Source organism: Schistosoma haematobium, chromosome 4, assembly GCF_000699445.3.
Source record: "Schistosoma haematobium chromosome 4, whole genome shotgun sequence".
Lineage (NCBI taxonomy): Eukaryota > Metazoa > Platyhelminthes > Trematoda > Strigeidida > Schistosomatidae > Schistosoma > Schistosoma haematobium.
Genome location: NC_067199.1, coordinates 31689541 through 31710529, shown reverse-complemented (window position 1 = coordinate 31710529; position 20989 = coordinate 31689541). Strand labels below are relative to the sequence as shown.

General features: G+C 31.1%; 1 protein-coding gene across 1 annotated transcript in view; it reads right to left on the bottom strand.

Annotated features, from left to right (window-relative positions):
• The window catches only part of FGFRL1 (Fibroblast growth factor receptor-like 1), a 72300-nt gene extending 54835 nt beyond the window's left edge, over window positions 1–17465 (bottom strand). Inside the window, exons 1-2 of the mRNA XM_012936316.3 lie at window positions 16436–17465; window positions 5627–5753 (exon numbers count right to left, since the gene is read on the bottom strand). Coding sequence (XP_012791770.2) covers window positions 5627–5702 — 76 coding nt within the window. The 5' untranslated portion in view covers window positions 5703–5753; window positions 16436–17465. The remainder of the gene's footprint in view (window positions 1–5626; window positions 5754–16435) is intronic.
• Window positions 17466–20989: the final 3524 nt, after the last annotated feature.

Here is a 20989-nt window from a genome sequence, read left to right as displayed (position 1 = left end):
ATACCCATAAAATGAAAAGAAAACTTCAAAATTAATTATTTACTAATCTAAGCTAGACCACCAGTGAATACCAGGAAGCACTGGACATTTGTTTTGTATAGGACTCTTTAGCAATGCAATGAATCATCTAGTTAAGATCAATTTGTGAATTGAACTACAATTTACATAATTTTCATAGATTGAAAAAACTCCATATCTAAAGTTTGTAATTCTTAAACGATTTTTTTAAAATTTACCCAATGATATGACTTATCAACACTTAGTGGACAGGGCGTTTTTTTTCTCTGACTTATTATCAACTATTCATCAACAATACCTTTCTAAAGCTTTTTTAAAGATGATTTATGCCGTCGATTCTATAAGAATGAAGATAAAACGAGAAAAAAAAAGGTGCTTACAATATCCGCTCACTTCAAACCTGAAAAAATTGCTCGGAAAAACTTTTCCGTTAAGAAATGAATAAATAAATGTATAGGTCTAAGATACTACACCCTTCTGTATTCTCCATTGTTGAACAAAATAATTTAAAACAAAAATAATTCTTTTTATATCTACCGTATAAAAGAATTGATAATATTACAAATAGTCACGCAATTTTACATTTGATCTACCAATATATATACACTTCTATATAAGTGTGTATATATGTATACGTTTGTGAATGAGTAAGGGAATAGATTGGTAAATACATTAATGTGACTAATGATTTCAAAATAAACCATAAAAAAGCAATAATGAATTAAGTGTCAGAATCAACAAATATTTCAATAAGTTTATAATCATCTTTGATCGGGAGTCTATAACCCAAGAGGGGGTAACAGATTTAAGTAAATTAACAGTGAACAATTTGGGAATTATTTTGGCTAAGTTTTAATTCCCATGAAATGGAACAATTGATTGTATTTCTTTTTCGACTGTTTTTATTTATATCGGGAAATGTATTATATTTCTCTATTTTTTTATTGCTGATTAAAATGGAGATGAAATGTAGAAATAAAATTCATGAAATGGAAACAAAAAGTGAAAAAAGAGCAATTTTATTGAGCACATCATCAAAAATTTTGAATTACACTTGAATATTTTTGTATTTCAAGTATCATATTCTTATGTGAAAGATTTTATCGCATATTATCTATACTAATTAATGTTTACTGGGGTGTTCAACTGTAAATATATAATTTGAAAATAATTTTAAATATGTTTTATATCAGTGTCTATTTCGCTGAGAGTGGGGAGAGTCCGCTCTCCCTCTCAAAATGCTCTCACATGGCCACGCGTATATAGAGGATGAAAAGCGAATGTCCAGCGCTCTAACCGGGTTGGTGGACATGGAGTTTCCACCTAGGGGAATTGGAAAACCCTCATTCCAAACCAATGATACACATGGGCTCCAGTATCCTGAAACCACAAATGGCATAGAAACCAATCGTTGGTCACCGGCTACCATGGGGCTGCATCTCCTTACGTTGCCCCACTGCCTTGTGCATCAGACCTTCAGGTCAAAGGCTTCGAGTGTGGCCATGTAAGAGAACCACAGCCCTCACACATATCAAGTGAGATCGGTGTGGCGCATATGTATTTGGTGCCTCCTTGTACCAATGTCTATGTGTTAAAATAAATAAATAAATAAAATAAAATAACTAAAAATGATTTCATAAATATATTTAAATATTAGTCATAGTAGGTGCCAACTGAAAATAACTTATACATTTATTATAAGTTTACTATCTTGAAAAATAGGCATTTCGAGCATCTTAGTTGTTATATATGTATTATTGGTAATTGATGTTATGAATTGATTCCTCATAAACAATAAGTGTCTTTTTGAGGATGTAAGTATATTTGAAAGCTTGCAAAGTAGAATCATTGATTTTTTATTGATTACCAATCAACAAATTTCTATCATATCTGAAATGTATCCATTTTATAATTGGATCTCGTTACAATTTTAGTGTCAGACAAGGGTTTTCTTCTAATATAAGTTAATGTTAAATGACCATAGAAAACCTGGAAGCATTGGACGGCCATTTCATTATAGTATGGAGCTCATTAGCAGTGTGTAGCCATGATCCTGAGTGCGTGATTCGAGATTAGGACCTTCGGTTTGGAGTTTAATCGTGTCATGTTTGAAGCAGTTACACACCAAAGACAATGAAAGCTGGTCGCGCAGTACTGTGGATTAGTCTGATTCCGAATCATTGGTATTGAATTTAAGCGTTTGCGTGTGAGACCGAAGGACCTGGGCTTGAATCTTGCGTGCGCGATCGTGTATGAGCACTGCTGAGTTCCATACTGTGACGAAACAACCGTAGAGTGCTTATAGGTTTCCATTGGTGGTTTAATATAAGTCGGTTCATGATCTTAATTAAAACACAACAACCTTCACAACCCTGTACTGACGAGTCAAGTTAGGTGAATAACTTTCGTACATAAAACTCAAGGTTAATATGAATATTAAGTTAATCAAATTCTGATTTCTTTACGGGTCATACTTTTGAAAATCTGTAACTGGTATAAATTTATTGGATTTGATTTTCATTACAAGAAATTCTATGGATTTTTTAGGGATGATTATTGTTTTCATATTAGTTTATATGAAGCATAGTTTGCGAACAAGTAAGCTTGTAATTAAAAAAATATGTATTAACTTATTATAATAATACTAATATCAATATCAGTACTACTAACATATTAAAAACTCATAACTGAAAATAGATATCCATGTCGTTTGTTGACGACAACACTTGGTTTGCTCCTACAGAAATCGCTTCAAATAATTTTCTTATTGCATTTCGTTTACAAAAAGTGTTCCATTATTGTTCATTATCAACTTATTCACATGTTATCAAAAATACGAACGTAAAATGAATTTCCTTAAAATGTTTGACATAATATTATGGATCTTTTATGATTTTAGATAATCTAAATAATAATGAATTATGCAAAATTCACTTGGTGTTGTTTTACTTTTATCTTCCCATTGTTGATTGGGACTGTAATTGATCAGTTTCTTGTTGGCATATGTGCATCCTGTGCGGATTACCTCGATATATCATGTATATCTAGCTGACGAGTACCAAGTAGGACGAAACGCGCATCCTGGATTCCACTGCTAGCCACTATCCATCTATTTTTGAATTATGCAAAATGTTCATCATTTTTAATTATATTGATAACAAATAATGCATTTACGGGAACAATAATCTCAACCATTTTGAAAACTACTTATCAAATAAGAAAGTAGTAAATTATCCATCATTTTAACTGTTTATTTTTATCAACTAAAATGCAGTTTATTAAATAGTATCTGTGTACAAATAATAATAATAACTCAAAGTGTAAACTTTTAATCAATCTGTGAAATTTGAACTTTTTATTTATTTATTTATATGGTTGACTGTTAGTCAGTATTGTTTATTTTTTTACTCCTTGAAATGGCGTTTGTTAAAATTAATAAAAACCAATTATTCCAATCAGTATTTCATTTTTCTATTCCTTTTCTTGTTGTTGTTTAGATACTAGTGATACTGATGTATTTGCTGTTATCAGACAATGACAAGGGAAAACTCACCTTAGCTACAAACACGTGACTTTAAGTAATCATCTATTTATAACCATTATATTTTATTATATGGTTATTTTGACAAATATGTGAATATATAAGCATTTATCTGTGTATAGATGATGCATTTATAATACGACAATAACAGTAGGGTGCCTGATACTCGAGATTAGGAGTGACAAGTTGATAGGTAGTGTTATTATATTTACCTTCTCTCTAAAAATTGTTTTTATATCGGATATATTCAAGTAATATGCAGGTGGAAAGTAGTTTTACTTTAGGGTGGATCAGAATATATTCCCTCTGAAAAAACAAACAAACAAATAGTTGCTTCACAAGATTCTGCCTAGATTTTCATGTTTATTTGTAGACTGTAAAAATAAAATACTAACAATAATAAAAGTATATATATATAACGATTTTACTGTAGGTAGTTATTATTCTCTATGAGGTCAGGTGAAAAGATGACACTTACCAAAATTGTCTAGGATTGAATATTTTGTTTTCTAACATTGAAATGTGTCAAGCGACAGTTTATTTAAAAAAATATATTTCTATGCGCAATCAAGTCTAATATTAATTTTTTCTAACTGCACAATTATCGTATTTTAAATCAGTGAATGTTTTGATATATCCACAATAAAAAAAAATACACATTTACAAAATCTTGATGTGTAAAAGTGAAATTCATGGCAAAAAGGACTATCTACTTTATTTTCATTACATATATATAGAGAGATCTGTATTAGACGAGAAACAGGTTAGTTAAAGGTAGATAAATAGGTGAAGAGAGTATCTATGCTTGTCAGATATAAAACTAATTTTATATAGAACAAACTTATTTCGAATATGATGCTCCATTTGTTTTAATATTGTTAAATTATCAATATCGGGTTGTGAAGATTATTAAGTTTTTGATTGAGATCATGAATCGATTGAAGTTAGACCAACATTGAAAACCTTGAAGTAGTGGACGGCTGTTTCGTCCTATTGTGGGACTTCTGACCACGGCTCATCCACGATTACACTCTCGGGGTTTCAGTCCGGGACTTTCGCTCTCGCACGCGAACATTTAACCGTTGGATCACTGAGCTGGTATTCAACGGTGTTAAATTAAAAAAAAACATCCAGGAAATACTATGAGAGTATAATCAAGGATTATTAGTTGATTCTACAGTTTTTTTATCAAATTGAAGGCAATCAAGAATTAAGCTGACGTTTTTATGGATAATTCAGTATTTTGTAGATAAATTTTGTGAACAAATAAATATGTTTTGAAATTAGTTTTACACTTTATGTAACCATTTTAAGTAAAAAGGTTTTCAGTTATATTAACATAACATGAAATCAAGTATTAAATATTTCTAAACATCCCACTAATTATATTGCTACTCATACAACATTAAGTGATAAGCGAGTAACAATCAATGTCCTGTTGTTCAGTTCATAGTGCTGATCGAATTCCGTTGGAATATGGTAACTAGTCTACGCTGTTGATGTTAAGTAATTGTGGAGAATGGCGAGAAAGCTCCGTATCAGAATTTAATGCTTGATGGCACTTCTGAATAAAGTGCATCTGTAATATGCTGGCAAATGATGGTCCCAGTGAACTTCAAACTTGCATTATTCTATATTACACTCAGAATCACTTCAAACGACGGTATTTAAACAGAGGTTAGTGTTTTGACTGTGACTACCAATCTTTTGCAATAAATCTAATTTAATATAACTGCTTAACTGAAATGCTAAGAAGGTCATTAAATACCTTCTTTAATATTTGAAGCTGACATATATCTAGTTGGTAGATGTTAATAGGGAAGAAAGATAAAGAAACCGCAATCAAACATTCTATGACCAGTGTGTAGTAGTATGATTAATAAAGCTAAATGTTTATATTTATGAATGAATTATCTGCCGATTCCCATAAACACTGGGCAAAATCGTCATTTTACAAATATTATGTTTGTAGATGATATCAAGAAATATATTTCGGATACATATGAAAGATTGTTAACAAAATATTAATAGTAAATGCTTTACATATATAAATATAGTGTTACTTACCAGAGAGAAGAACCTCCCTTATAAGTAGTATAGTCCAAAATACAAAAGCTTTAATTGAAAATAATCTCCAAATCATTTTTCTTCTTGAATTAATTTACAGAATTAAGTTTGTAGTTCAAATTGTGATCTGTAAAGAATAAATAAAACAGCTTCAAATTCATTGACTTATATGAATCAATCAGATGATTTTGTTTTAGAGTACAAGTGTTACGTATAGATTGAAATGATCATGGTTAAATTTAAATACAACAGCATTTCGTAATGAAAATTGATAGATAAACAATTATCAGGAGTAGAAAGATTTTAGCACTTAATGAATCCAATGCTTTCATTGATTTTAAATTTTTATATATAGCTGATTGCTTTATTTATCATTTCCCTCTTTTAAAAAACAAACCTGAATGTCTAATGATCATATTAGATCGAACTCGAAAAGTAATAAGCTTTTCAGTCTTCCTCAGTTCGAATACACAACTCAAAGGTAGATATATATTTCGTTCATTGGATTTTCTATGCATAACTAATTTATATTACTCAAACTTTATTATTTCATAGTAAAATCATATTGTTCAATAGCTTTTATTTATTTATTTGTCATTTGATTGACAGAAGGTTTAGGTATAAAAAACAGATTTGTTATACTGGTCATTAATTGTAAACTCATTTTATTCAATTTTTAATTAATAGAACTGAATAAATAATAATAATAATAAGACATACTGGTTAAATCATAAGCCTATTAAGTACTGAGTAAAAGACTTCAACACTTATCAATTATTTTAGATTAAGTGTTCCGATATGCTTGTCAACCTTTCATATATAAAGATATGGTTTGTAGTCGAAACTAATAGTATGAGCTTAACTATAGAAGAGATTTTTAAAAAATTAATTACTGAATTAAGTAATCCACTTACAGATAAGATATGTATATTCTATATTGAGTTAAAATGTGACTTATCAACTGGTTTCCTGTATCTAAATATATTTTAAATGAATTCACTATCAAGTAGATCATTCAAATGTTATTAGGATTACATAAAATCATAGTTTCATTAAATAAATGGGAACAAAAGACTAATAGCTTAATTTGTAATGGCACTAAAAGTGTTATATTCGATTGGATACTCACAAAATATCCATTTATTTCACTTTCAACACCTTAGATTGTAAAACTTGCATACATTTTATATTACTGATGACTTATGAAGTAATTAATTTACATAACTCTTTATAGCGCTAAGTACAACTCCGTTGTCTTAAAAGTATCAGCTAATCTAAAGTAAAATTTCAAGACAGAATAATGTAACTGGATTTCAGCTACATCACTATCAGATTCATTTAAACAGAGGTGAATTTATAATACTGTATGTTACGTACAAGCCAGCCTTACACACGGCACTCAGCCTCAGTAAACTTACATGGATTGGAGCACTTAAAAGGAAATTAGTGGATCATTGTAAACTTTACTGTCGATTTTTTTTCATTTTGGCATCAGATTATATTGAATGTACTACTGTGTATTGCTAATTGTTGTTGACTGACTTCAATAGTAGAAATACGTTCACTTAATGTGCTTGTTTAATTTTTGATCCATTCTTTCTCTTCTTTTTTTTCGCACTTGAAAACTATCTTATTCACATTCATACAACAACATACCTGCAAGTTAAACTCAACCACGTCAATAGCTAAACGTTACACATTGATATATTATCTTTTTAGTGCAGCTATTACAAATTTAAGAACTTCAACTAATTTTCGTTTAAAACCTCTGATTTGTCACCAAATCAGCTTGAAGTTGAACCTACGTTTGGGAAGTTATAATAAATCTTCGATTGGTAATTGGTAGATATACTTTTGTGTTTATGATATTTATCAGTAAAGGGTTTTATGGAGATTGCAGAATTTTCGAAGTTTGCTTGACGAACTGGTCGACTCTGTATGACCGTTTCGTCTTAGCATTGGTGTTCACAATGGTGCTCATCTACAACCCCACATCTGAATATTTATTGCAGGACCTTCGTAGTTGAACCATGCTAAGTGTGAGATAGTTTTCTGCCTAAACAAATGGATGAGAGCTGTGCAATAATGTGAATTGATTGATGTTAGACAATAGTACAGTTGGATACTAACTCAATGATCTAGAGGTTGAGCTCATCTGATGGCCCAACGTTTGATTCTCATGTTCAGGGTCGCGGAAAAACACTGCTGAGTCTCGTACTAGGATGAGATGGTTGTTTGATATTTCTAGGTTTTTAATGTTTATCTCACTAACGTCACTTCATGGTTTAAATCTTAAAAATTCCCAGTATTCGCACAAACGTATAATTTTAGCACATATATTGTTAAGTAAACTCTCCTTTATGGGTCATGATCAGTCCATCATATTTGATTACATCAGCTTTTAATTTGTAAAATTTACAGTAAGCTCTTATTCGAATATATTTCAATATATTATTCATTAAGTTAAGGTATTATTATGCTATAACCAATAATGAAGTTATACATTCAGATTCAACTTATTTATTTGACCTGTTGTAATCGAATTCATCACGTAAAGGTCATAGGTGTTAAATTACAAAATCCTATATTAACAAACTTTTGTTATGAGTTCAAAAACACGTTGAGTTCAAAAACCAGTTACTAACTTAAGGTTAGCTTGACTAAATTATTGGAAGTTCTCAGTAACGGATTTTTTCCAAAATAAATTATATGGTTAAATCGTGACTATTCACAGATATTTATTTGAGCATAAGTAAAATGTTTTCATATTTTTGTACACATGAAGATAAAAACAAACTTATTGTATAAAAAAAATTACTTCATGAATTGTCAATCTTTTACTGATTAAGGTAGGATAGGTATTGCGTATTCCTACATTGCCTAAATTGACATGCGATTTTGAGTAATGTAAGAATAGGTTCGAAGAATCAATCCATGAACTCATTGACTGTTGAAGTGAGCTATGTTGATAGATGTAGACAACCTGGTTAAGGTATACACATTAATTGTAATCAGTGATATGACTCACTTAACTGGAATGGGTTGGATAATCTCACTCTAAGCCATCCCTTAGATCTCGAATCTAAAATAATCTTATGCTTATTCTTCAACTTCACAAATTCGTTCTCTCTTTCAAAATCATACTGTCTATACTTAATATTTTTTTCACTACTGTTATTAATACTTCTACTACTCTGGGATTCCTCTTACTTTACTAATGTAGTATACAAACTTGTAACATATGTACTAGGTCCTATGGTACATATGATATAGTGACTGAATAAACTAGGAGAAAACCAATGTTTAGTTCACCTCTTTGGAAAATCCTAATACTATGGTTGATTGTAGACAAATTTTGAAAAAGAAGGAAAAGTTGCGGTTTTACTGATTGTGCTCAGTTGTCGACGTACGATTTATAAATTTATCAATCAACCTGATACAGTTATCATTCATAAAACTGACTTATATGTTTGCTCATACTACTACGTAGCAGGAATATTGGTACTGATATCATTACAGATCTAAACATCTACTCAGTTATCATCACCAAAATGTTAAAATATGAAGATTATTTTCTGCACAAATTAGAATATTCAGGTATATTTTATATTCAATTTCATATGAACTAATGATTTAGTTCATTCGATGTATGTGTTCACACAACTATTACCGTATGACCTATTACGTCGACCGACAACAGTGAGATCAATAATAAGAGGTAAAGCCATGGATAAATCTTGTGTAAGTCAGAAAAATTATTTGTCTGATAGTATCAACTAAATACCCACAATATCGATTCGCTTAGACCAGTGGTTACGCTACAGTTTAATTGATAGCATTTAGTCAATACTAAAAGACTAGATAAACATGACATTAATTACCACTCAGTGATATATCAATTGGAGATATCACAGTTCTACCGAAGGTCAGTTGTTTCGCGAATCGTTCAATAGTAACGTTTAAGGTAGTAAAACTGGATGATCCAAGTTCGAATTCAGTATAGAGCATCTGCTCCCTTTATATTACATAGACCTACTGCTGACTAGTACCAAACACGACCAATCCTAGGTTCAGGGTTTTCTGTCTTCCACCCCCACCCATTTACCAGTACAAATTGCTTTGAGATAATTACGTCAATTTTCGATTACACTAACTAATTTTCATTACAGACAATATATTACCCCTTAAAGCTACTGATCCCTCCAAATTTAGCACTATAATCATCAGTTTTGTATGGACCCTTAAACTACTGCAAATTTGTTCTAGACGCTACAAAATGGTTGTTGATGATATTGATTTTACAATCATATAGAACATTTATCAACATTTAACTACTCATATTCACCAATCTTAAATTTTGATCTACTTTCTGCCTGTTGTGATTTCTGGTGTTTGTGGACGTATGTTTAGTGATGATAGAAAGGGAGAGGGAAACATCAACTCGATTTCATCAAATATCAATTAACGTGATTCCAAGAGTCAGAAAATCCGTCAAATTTTCGGATTCATGACATACACACTATGAATGAATGTTTCATTTCGAAAATTATCTTTTTATGCAATCTAAAAGTATATACACGCATATATATAGTCTAATCTAGCAATTAAATCATTTCATCTAAGGCAAAAACATACTTTTTTGATTAAGAAACATCTGGTACAGTTAAATCCTTCAATCATGTCAGTATGCAAATCTACAATGTACTCAGTACTGAATTAACCACAAGAGTAATGCAAAAAGAATGATGAAATGTGCATTCGATGTATAAATTAATCATGTACGAACAGGTTCACTGTAGTTATGTATTTCTATGTGAGTATGTGATTTTTGTAGAAGATAGAATCCGTTTATCAGAAAACTATATTCTATTCTCTATTGTGTATGCTTCAATGATCTGGAAATTTGACTGACAGTTTAGATTATAAAAAAAATACAGATACTCGTCAAAAGTGTTATTTAGAAAATGAAATTATAGTAATAATTAACCTAAAGAAAATTACTGTGCAGATATTTCTTTAAGAATGATTATGTAAATCTATCATTTCACTTTTCCATAAGAATTATTACTATTATTATTAGTGTTCATTATTATTCTGTTGGTTTTGAATACCCTAAATACAAACAGCAAATGATTTAGTGTATCATTCACTTTTGATGGAGTTTTGTTCTCTGAGCTAGATGCTTTGGTCATGGAGCTTTTATCGTTCTTTTGAACGAAATCATCAGCACAAACTTCATGTAGAAGTCAATAATTATCCAGATATTACTGATTAACTGATTATTTTCATCGTTTGTAACTTATTTTATCGGACTAGAAGAGTTGAACTGTGAGAGAGTTTAACTTACACTTACTGGTATTGTTTTATTCTTTATTTGTTTTTTATAAATAGAACTGTCTGTAATGAATTTATCCTTAATCATCCTTTGATTAATACATTTTATGTATGAATGAATGAATTTGTTTTCTAAATATTATAATAGTTAATTTGTTAAGAAACTTGTAGTTACTTAAAATTTAACTTAGAGAGTATCTTATTTTTCTATAATGGGGTGTTATGTAAGTTATTGTACTGGAAGTTTCACATCACAAACTGACTTTGATCAGATAACCACTGAAAAACCAGGAAGCATTGAATAGCTGTTTAATCCTAATAAGGAACTTATCTTTACATATTCATGACCTCAGAACTTATCACAGATCTTCCTCATTATCTCTACTTTTTTTACAGTTCATGACTAATAATTGGTCACAGTGGGAGAGATATCTTATTTCACTATATCTATTTAAATCTTGAGAATCAATATCTCCAAAAGTACACTTTTTGTTCATTATTTTTCAACTGAATCATGAGTTTTTTAATTTACATTATTATTAAAACTGTCGTGATTTCATCTAATTGAATTTTATTATTCATTAGTTTGTGGAGTTCAAGCACGTTGGGTAATGCAAGATGGTGAAGCAATATCATGGATTGATAGAATTTAGACATGTACACCACTGGATGTCATCCCAGCGGTCTAGATGCTAAACACCCAGTGAGACTGAAGGTCGTAGGGTCAATCCCTGGTAAGCTCATGGATGTTCAGTCCCGATGAGTCTCGTACCAGGAAGAAAGAACTGTCACATTCTTCCTATTTTCACTGATGGTCTAGCTAATATCAATTCACGATGTAAACTACGAATATCATTTTCTTGTTGCTTGGCAACTTGGACTGATGAATATTTATGCTGAGCCCGACACTAAGTGATAGTTGTTAAAAACAATGGACTGAAGTTGTGGTGTACGCTACTGATGTCGATAGATATAAGTAGTATGCAATATGAATCGAAAGTAAAATACCTGGCAGCAGAAAGTTAAGAAGACCAAAGAAAAGAAAATTAGAACAGAGAATGATACGTATGGAAACGAAAGAACCCCAACCAAATGTCTCTAATGGCTAAGAGTTTACTACGATACATGAAGGTCCTGGAGAAAGTCATTGACCAGGTCATCGGTGTACACTGAAATGTTCCATACTGGAACCAATCAACTGACTAGTCCTCATTGAGATCATCTCTTACAACAAATACAATCTTGTTTCTTGAACTACTATTTTATACTTTTCATAAATTAGGACAGAATTAATGCGTATGAAGAATCGCACTAATTCTCTGATACATCTTGCTTGTTTTCTGAACATCTATCATGGTCTCATTTTAGAACAAGCTAATATATCAAACAACCAAGTTACATAATAATTCGCTTTTTACTAATTTATTAATCACACAAGACATGAACAGAAAAGAAAATTTCTTTTAGTTTTAATATACACCATTGTAAAAGATATCCATTGATTATATTAGGTATTATAATAATATTATACACCAACGTAAGAACTAGTTGACTAATTTAATTCCCGACTATAAGTTTCATTTTCTTGATATAACCTCAATCTTTAAACCTACACAAAAATGTTTTCATAACCTTTCAGTATTATCTTAAATAATCAAAGTTAGGTGTTTTGTTGTATCATTTTTTTTCGATATAAAGTTTCACTTATTTCTTCTAATGGCTTAAAGTCGCTAAATATAATCTTTTGTTTTGAACAATTGACACTATTAGTTAACTGAGGATTAACTTATGTAATATGATTCGTGTGCATTGAATGTTTACATACATAGTTAAATAGTATCATGTTTGAAAAATACATATATATTTAAGTACTTATTATTAACCTCTGTATTTAAATAGATAAATCAATTTTATTTTTATTCCGACAACACAGATTTTTTTTGTTTTTGGAATTAAGACAAGACGACTAACCGTTTAGGACAAATGAAAATTAATTTAAAGATAGTTAAATAATTTGTTAATCTTAATCCGAAAACTTTCTTTTTTTGTAAGGCTTAGACAGTAATCATAAAAAGGATCAGTTGCTTAATAACAAAAGTAAATAAAAGTTATTTTGTATGTCTTTTTTTCATCAAAAATACTCATAATGTTTATTTATTTATTTGAAGACATAAATATTGGTACAAAGCGGCACTGAATACATATGCACCACCCAAGTCACTTGATTTGTGTGTGGGTTTTGATACATCCTGGGTGCCTAGGCCAATGCAGGTGGTTCTCTTACAGGGCCACACTCGGAGCCTTCGACCCGAACGTCTAATCCGTAAGGCTGTGGAGCATCGTAAGGAGATGCAGTCACATGGCAGCCAGTAACCAACGATTGGTTCATACTCTATTTGTTCCATCAGGATACTAGAACCTATGTGTACCATTGGTTTGAAATCAGGGTTTTCCAGCTCCCTTAGGTGGATCCTCCATATCCACTAACCCGGTTAAAGCTCTAGACATTCGTTTTTCGTCCTCTCAATTTTGTAATCAACACGCTCGTCGCGAGAAGTTCTTGAGTAGGACTCCCCTGGTAGTGGCTGTATACGCGTGGCTGTGTGAGAGGATTTCGAGAGGGAGAGCATATTCTGTCGACCTTCAACCGTACCAGAGAATTCGGGGACCAATCTAATGTAATATGTAACGATGTATGTATATGTTTGATGTTGACTTGGTCGCTTTGAACATTATTTTTATTTCGGTATTAGAACACAAAGGAATTCATTTAAAATCAATGTATAAAGTAGTAGGTGTAGTGATAATCCGAATATTTGGAGTGGTTGTTTAGTGAGACATTGTGGGGAAGTAGTCTAATGATTTAAAGCACTTGACTTTCAATTAATAAGTAATGGGTTCGAACACCTCTTTACGTGATTGGATCTGGCAATCACGTTATATTGCGAACTTTCACATAAGACTCCAGGCCGATTATAAACACTTGTACTTGGTGAGTTACATATAGCAAAACATGATCTGTAATGTTGTCACTCTTGTTCATAGCCTCAGATAAATCACTTTTATTTGTAGGTGCGATTTTACTAAACTGAAAAACATAACACCTCTCATTGCTTTATTTGATATCTTCATCTATCATTATGCATGTGTTATTGACAGAAATAAATACATACTCATCTTGCATAATCTATTTGTGTCTTATTCGACTAAGGCAGAATAAAGGGAGAGAAAATCGAGTTTTCTATTTAGAAAAATCAATGTAATGGAATTTTTAAGGATTTTTCCTTGTCTAATTCTTGAAAAGAGACAATAAAATGCTAAAATAATTTGATGAACAAGGTGATGGCAATAACAATAATAATAATGATGAGTCAAACTAAGCAGATGAATTAGATAAACATGTTTGTGCATATACAGTGTATTTACATACAGATTACTGTTTTATTCATGCTCACGTGGCTATTATAAGTGGATTTTAAAGAAATGATGCAATCAAATCGAAGAAACCGTGGTTTTTAATTATTTGCTTGGTTAAGCAGTAAATCAATGTTTGGACTAATTACATAATTATTCTTCATCATGAATTGAGAACAACATTTCACACATTCGAAGGCGATAAGGTTATGTGACTAATGTTTTATCTAAATGAAGGTTCATATACGTGGGCATCAGTTTGCCTAAAATTTTACCGTAAGTTTACTATTCATTGAATGTATACATTTTGAAAACGTATCTTCTCTTTAACTAAAGAACAAATGTCCACTAATCATCTTTTTGTATTAAAACGAAAGCAATGAAAAAATATACTAAATTATTGAAAGGTTAAATGCGAAAAATCTTTATTCTTCGGTATGGTTAATTTGCCTAGAATTGTAGGAAATTATAAATAGCAGTTCTCCCAAATGCCCTGGTACGGTTGAAGGTCGACAGAATATGCTCTCCCTCTCGAAATCCTCTCACACAGCCACGCGTATACAGCCACTACCAGGGGAGTCCTACTCAAGAACTTCTCGCGACGAGCGTGTTGATTACAAAATTGAGAGGACGAAAAACGAATGTCTAGAGCTTTAACCGGGTTAGTGGATATGGAGGATCCACCTAAGGGAGCTGGAAAACCCTGATTTCAAACCAATGGTACACATAGGTTCTAGTATCCTGATGGAACAAATAGAGTATGAACCAATCGTTGGTTACTGGCTGCCATGTGACTGCATCTCCTTACGATGCTCCACAGCCTTACGGATTAGACGTTCGGGTCGAAGGCTCCGAGTGTGGCCCTGTAAGAGAACCACCTGCATTGGCCTAGGCACCCAGGATGTATCAAAACCCACACACAAACCACTGATAACTGCTACCGCTCTCATTGTTGTGTGGCGCATATTTATTTGGTATCCCCTGGTACCAATGTTTATGTGTATAAATAAATAAAATAAGACGCAATCGACTAGATCATGAGATTTTGATACATAAATTTATGAACTCCTCTTTGAATTTAACGTTTATCTGAGCGATAATGTAACTTGAATACTGCTTAAGTGTATGTTGGTGTGGTGAGATTAGAATCTGTAATCTAATGATTTATGACTAGGTACTTTAACGAATATGAATACTCCTCCCTGATAGTGGGTTTAGAACAAGCATAGAATTTCACCCGAGGAAAATCCCAAGTCATTATTTTAACTATTCAGCACCCAGAAATAAAACGTAGTATAATAAAAATATTAGCTGTACAAATAGTGTTTTTAGTGATACTGTCGTTTCCTTTCACTCAGTTCTTTGCTATAAAAATATATCATAATGATTGGAAAGGATGCAATAATTCTTCTGTGTGTAGGCTATCGACTAATAACAAGCTTATTTATTAAATCTATATGACATTGTATGATAAATTGACTCCAACTTCTCGACATTACACCTAGAATTCATATGTCATTTATCGATTATATGGATAATAACTGACAATGTGAGAAAGTATAATCTAATCAGAACATTGATGACATTGGATTTCTATGAGTACAAACAACTAACTCAAGCATGATGTTGCTTGTTTTCTGCCCACTAAATAAATTACAGAAATATGTATGTGGACAATAAACATACTGGATGACGGATTCAATTTAAGCTGAATTAACTAAATTTCTACTTTTGATCATAATCAAGCTGATATATTGCATGCACACAAACTTGTCGATAATAAGGTCTCAGACATTACACTTAATATTTGTCTAACTATATTTTATCGATTAGGCTGAATTAGATTTTGTATTTTTACCTATACATTTTACTAGATTTGTTAGCTGTATGTTTGTACCGTATTGTGTACAAACTATTCAAGTAACGGATCATTGAATTTTAACTCTAGAATATACACAGATCAAGTTCATTAAGAAATTTAGTTTATCTAGGATCAATTGAATATAGAATTATACATCTTCAAATATCAAAATTAACGTATAAGAGACACATCATACTTACCAATAATACAAAAGTGATATATTCCAAATTTTTGTCCAAATACATGTACACAATATGTTTGTTATATTAAATTGTAGAGGTAATTTACTAACTTATTATTATTCCAAATAGAAATATCCAAATAATGATATGATTTTGATGAGTGTTGTTTTCAATATTAATCTATGTATATATGTATATATATATATATAATTTGGGTTATGAATACAGGTATGTAATTTGGTTTGGATATTTGAATAAAACTAATGAAATGTTACCAGAAAGAAATTACTGTTTACAACAGAAATAAGACTGTTCAATTTAACTATCATCATCATCTTTCTTCTTGAAGATTGTCTTACATTTAGTTTGTGATCATTTTTTAAAAATTGTCTTTCTTATACTCCGTCTTTTTTCCCCTCAAAATATTTATTTTCTTCTTCACTATAGAAATCTGTTTCTTTAAACAGACAATTATGTATTGATGATTATTCCTCTTTGTTATTTATTATTATTATTAACCACAGTCTAATTGTTGTTATGACAAAAATAAACGAATCATATATGTGACATGATTTCGATGGCCTTTTACAAATAAAATTTTATGGTTATCATCATGATTAATAGTGTTGTCATTATATTACAATTATTAGTGGCGAGTTATATGTAAAGACACACATCAATCACAGACCACACATGCAATCATAATACAGCTTCTGTGCATACAATTTACTTTATTGTAACAATAAATAAATAGATAAGTTAGATGGATATAGATGGTATGATGGACATATTATAAATGGTTAGACTGAGAGAAACATACACAACATAAATAACTGATCAAATGGATGGACAGTTGTAGTTAGATAGATAGATAGATTGATGAACATCATTTTGATTGAGAAGAAAAAGTTTAGTAGAGTGGTGTAGAGAATTGAAATGATTTACGGGCGGAGTAATTTATTTGGATTGCTTCACTATTCATTCAATACAATTTTTCTTTCCATACAACCTAGTTGATTATGATTGGTTAACATTATTTGATAGTGAGTGTTAGAGGTAGGAAAGGAAGAATGAAGAGAGTTTTACCCAAGTTTTATAGTAAATGAATGAAAATCTGTACACAACGTGTGCTGATTCATGTTGAATGTTAGTGTTCACAACAATAATGATTAATAGTTGAATTCATGAGTATATCTAAGTTAATAATGATTATGTAGACGCTACACAAATAATTTTTTTTCATTTTGCCTAATGGGATGCTTCAAGTTTTTTTTCAAATATCCTACAAATAATTCCTTAATGAATTACACATAGTTCATAATGGCCAATGAAGCTTAACAAAAAAATCACGATATTTGAGTCATTCATGTACTGATCATGTAAAGTTATGACCTCTGTGTTTGATAATGTTATCAAAATACACAATTTGAAAGGCGACTCCCAAATCTTATTGATGGATAATCCATACAGTTATACGTATATTATAAGTACATCAGCTAGTGTGTGTATATGTAACTTGACGATAATTATCTCATTACTAATGTTTGTCATCGAAACGAGTCAGCAAAAATGTTAAACATGACGGAGAGTAGTTGACTATTAAGTTGTTTCATACACTGGTTGAAACAGGAAATATGGGTTATTAAATTTTAAAATTAGGTGTTTAAAAATAAACGTACTAATTACGGAACTGAACGGTAGTGATTTCGATTTCCGGTGAGTTAAGTGCATATTCCACTGAAGAGGAAACATCTATTCACCAATCCCCGATTTTATTGATTTTAAGGTTGACTTTCAATTCACGAAGACGATTATCTTTAGATGTAATAAGTAACAATCTTTTAGTTCTTTCTTCACTTGTTTCAAAGCATAAATAAATCGGTTTAAATAAAAATAATGATAATAGTTTTAAACTACATTTCATTTATAAAATAACTTTAAAAAAGCCTACATCAATCTTTTTATATTGTCGCTCATTTAGCAACTGGAATAAACCATTATAATACGATATTATACAATTTATGACCTTGGGATTTTTAAAGCAAAACAAATTAGGCCGTTTGAATATAATTAATAATTGTGTTAATGTTTCTAAAGCCAGTTAATTTGACTTATTTTTTCCAGTTGTTTAATTAGTTACTTAAGAAAATAAAAGTTTGTCGAAGAATGGTAATAAGAATTCTTAACAGATCATTAACCGACTTAAACTGGATAAACGTTGAAAACTAGAAATCACAGGATAGCTGTATTATAATAATATGGAATTCCTTAACAGTCCTGATTCACGAATCTATTAGAGATCGAACTCATAAACCTCAGGTCTCATGATAGGCGCTTTACCTTTAGAGTACTGAATCAGGATCAAATGTTTTAAATATTCGACTTCAATCAATTCACGTCATTGTATGACATTAGTGGATAACTCACTCAAATCGGTTGTGGTTGAACTACACTGCTAATGGCTTCTCACTAGAATTTGTGGAATTACCTCTATACATTGGTCACTAGTGAGCACATGATTATTCCCAGTATAGTGAGTTTGTGGAGATCATCGAATTTTTCCGTTTACACCTCAAAAATCTTAGTTAAACAAGATGACTGTACAATTTCATTAACTGGTTGAGGTTAGACATGTAAACTGTCAGATAATGGCTAATTGGTCTAAATGGTTATGTGCCTGTCGTGAGACCTGAAGTTTAGAAATGAGGCCGTGTATCAATACTTCTGAAAAGTTCCATACTACCATGAGATAACTGTCCAGTGCTTCCTCGTTTTCATTAGTCGTCCAATTTAGATCAGTCAGTAATGTTAACGATAAAATTCGGTGATTTGCCCAAATCTTCCATAGTATTAGCAATTGAACCATTACTACAGAGATCCTAATCAATAGCTGAGGGATTCAGTTCTTTACTTATTTATTAATAGTCATCGAAGTACGCTGATATCATCTAAAAAACCATTTATAATTTAATTAATATTGGATAACTGCGTAAACACGGTATAAATATTTTGATGGCAAATATCCATAACATTACATTCAATATTTGAAATCAGGGTGATATGGTTAAATCAATAAGTAATAGCATTAGTAGTTAAATGCCTATTACTTTAAAATCATTTAAAGTTTAAGTTGACTATATATCAACTGGTTCTATAATCAGTTATTCGCTAAGGAGCAGAGATGGATGGTTGCTGGCAGTGGAAACCAGAATTCGCGTTTCGTCCTATTTTGGGACTGATTGACTAGATGTGCCTGTATCCCAGATTTAGTGTGTCATTCTGGGATTCGATCCCAACACTGTTCGCTACCCATCTTTACTTATAACGCTTGTGACTGAAGGTAGTATCAAGGCAATCTGTACAGGATGCACATATGCCAATGAGAGACTGGCCAATTGCAGTCCTAAACATGAACGAGAAGATTCCAATAACCAATACACAAAATGATTTACTCTCTTATTTGTTTGTATCTAAGGTAAATCATTTGAAATATGTAATTAGTCTACCTAGTGTATATTGTAAATTGTTTTAGCAAAAATAACTGAACTATTGTAAACTGAATAATACGAATCAATAAGTTGTAGAGTATATTTCTATAATCCTAAAGACATTTTCTATTACAAACGACCAGTAAAAGCATGTAACACTCGATCCCTATTTTATTCAATTTCTAACATCTTTATCACTTTACACTCAAGAAAAACACTATGATAGTAAACATTCGACGAATGGAGATAAACTCTACGTTGCCAAATCAATTAAGTGTATCGTACTCAGTGATTGCAGTCATGTTTTCGCATATTTAGTCACCAAATTGTATATATTTTGGAGTAACTTCTATCGTGAAATTAATTAGAGGTGTGATATATGTTATGCTGTTATTTTTTATTGATCATGACTGTCTGAGCTTCAGTTGACACGTCTGTAGCAGGATGGACTGAGATTTCTGTCGTTGTTTATAGTATTTGGTAAGAAAGCATTTAGTGAATAGTTTGATTAATGAAAGCTTTGAGGCTTTATTTAGTTTTGACGGTTGTGCTCTGAACCAGTAAATCTAAAAAGGGAGAATAAAAGGGGACATTACCCAAAAAATGTGTCTGAGTCTCATCATGCTTTCAAATATATTATCGATATGAACAGTTCAACGTTCGGTTTTTCGAAAAAGTATTTGGAATGGCTTTTATCTGAATTTCAATAGTTTTTGTTCAATCAGTTACAAGAAGGCATTGGTTAAAACACTATTTGATAAGGTAGGAAGAATATATACCATCGACAGACTGGAAGAAGAATTAATGAACGTTGAAAAATGCCTAAGAGACAACGGCTACCTACAAAAATGTATTGGCAAATATAAAAAGCCAAAAGAAGACAAGACGGAAGTAATTACGGTCAACAAAAATCCAGTATTCATAAATCTTAACTTCAAAGGTGATGATGTCGTAAACACAATCAGCTGGAGACTGAACACTGCGCTAGCCAAACTTTTAGTTTTGTATAAAACAACATATTCAATAACTCAATCAATGGTTGACAAGCATCCCTTTCATGTTACCGCCAACTGTATTTATAAAT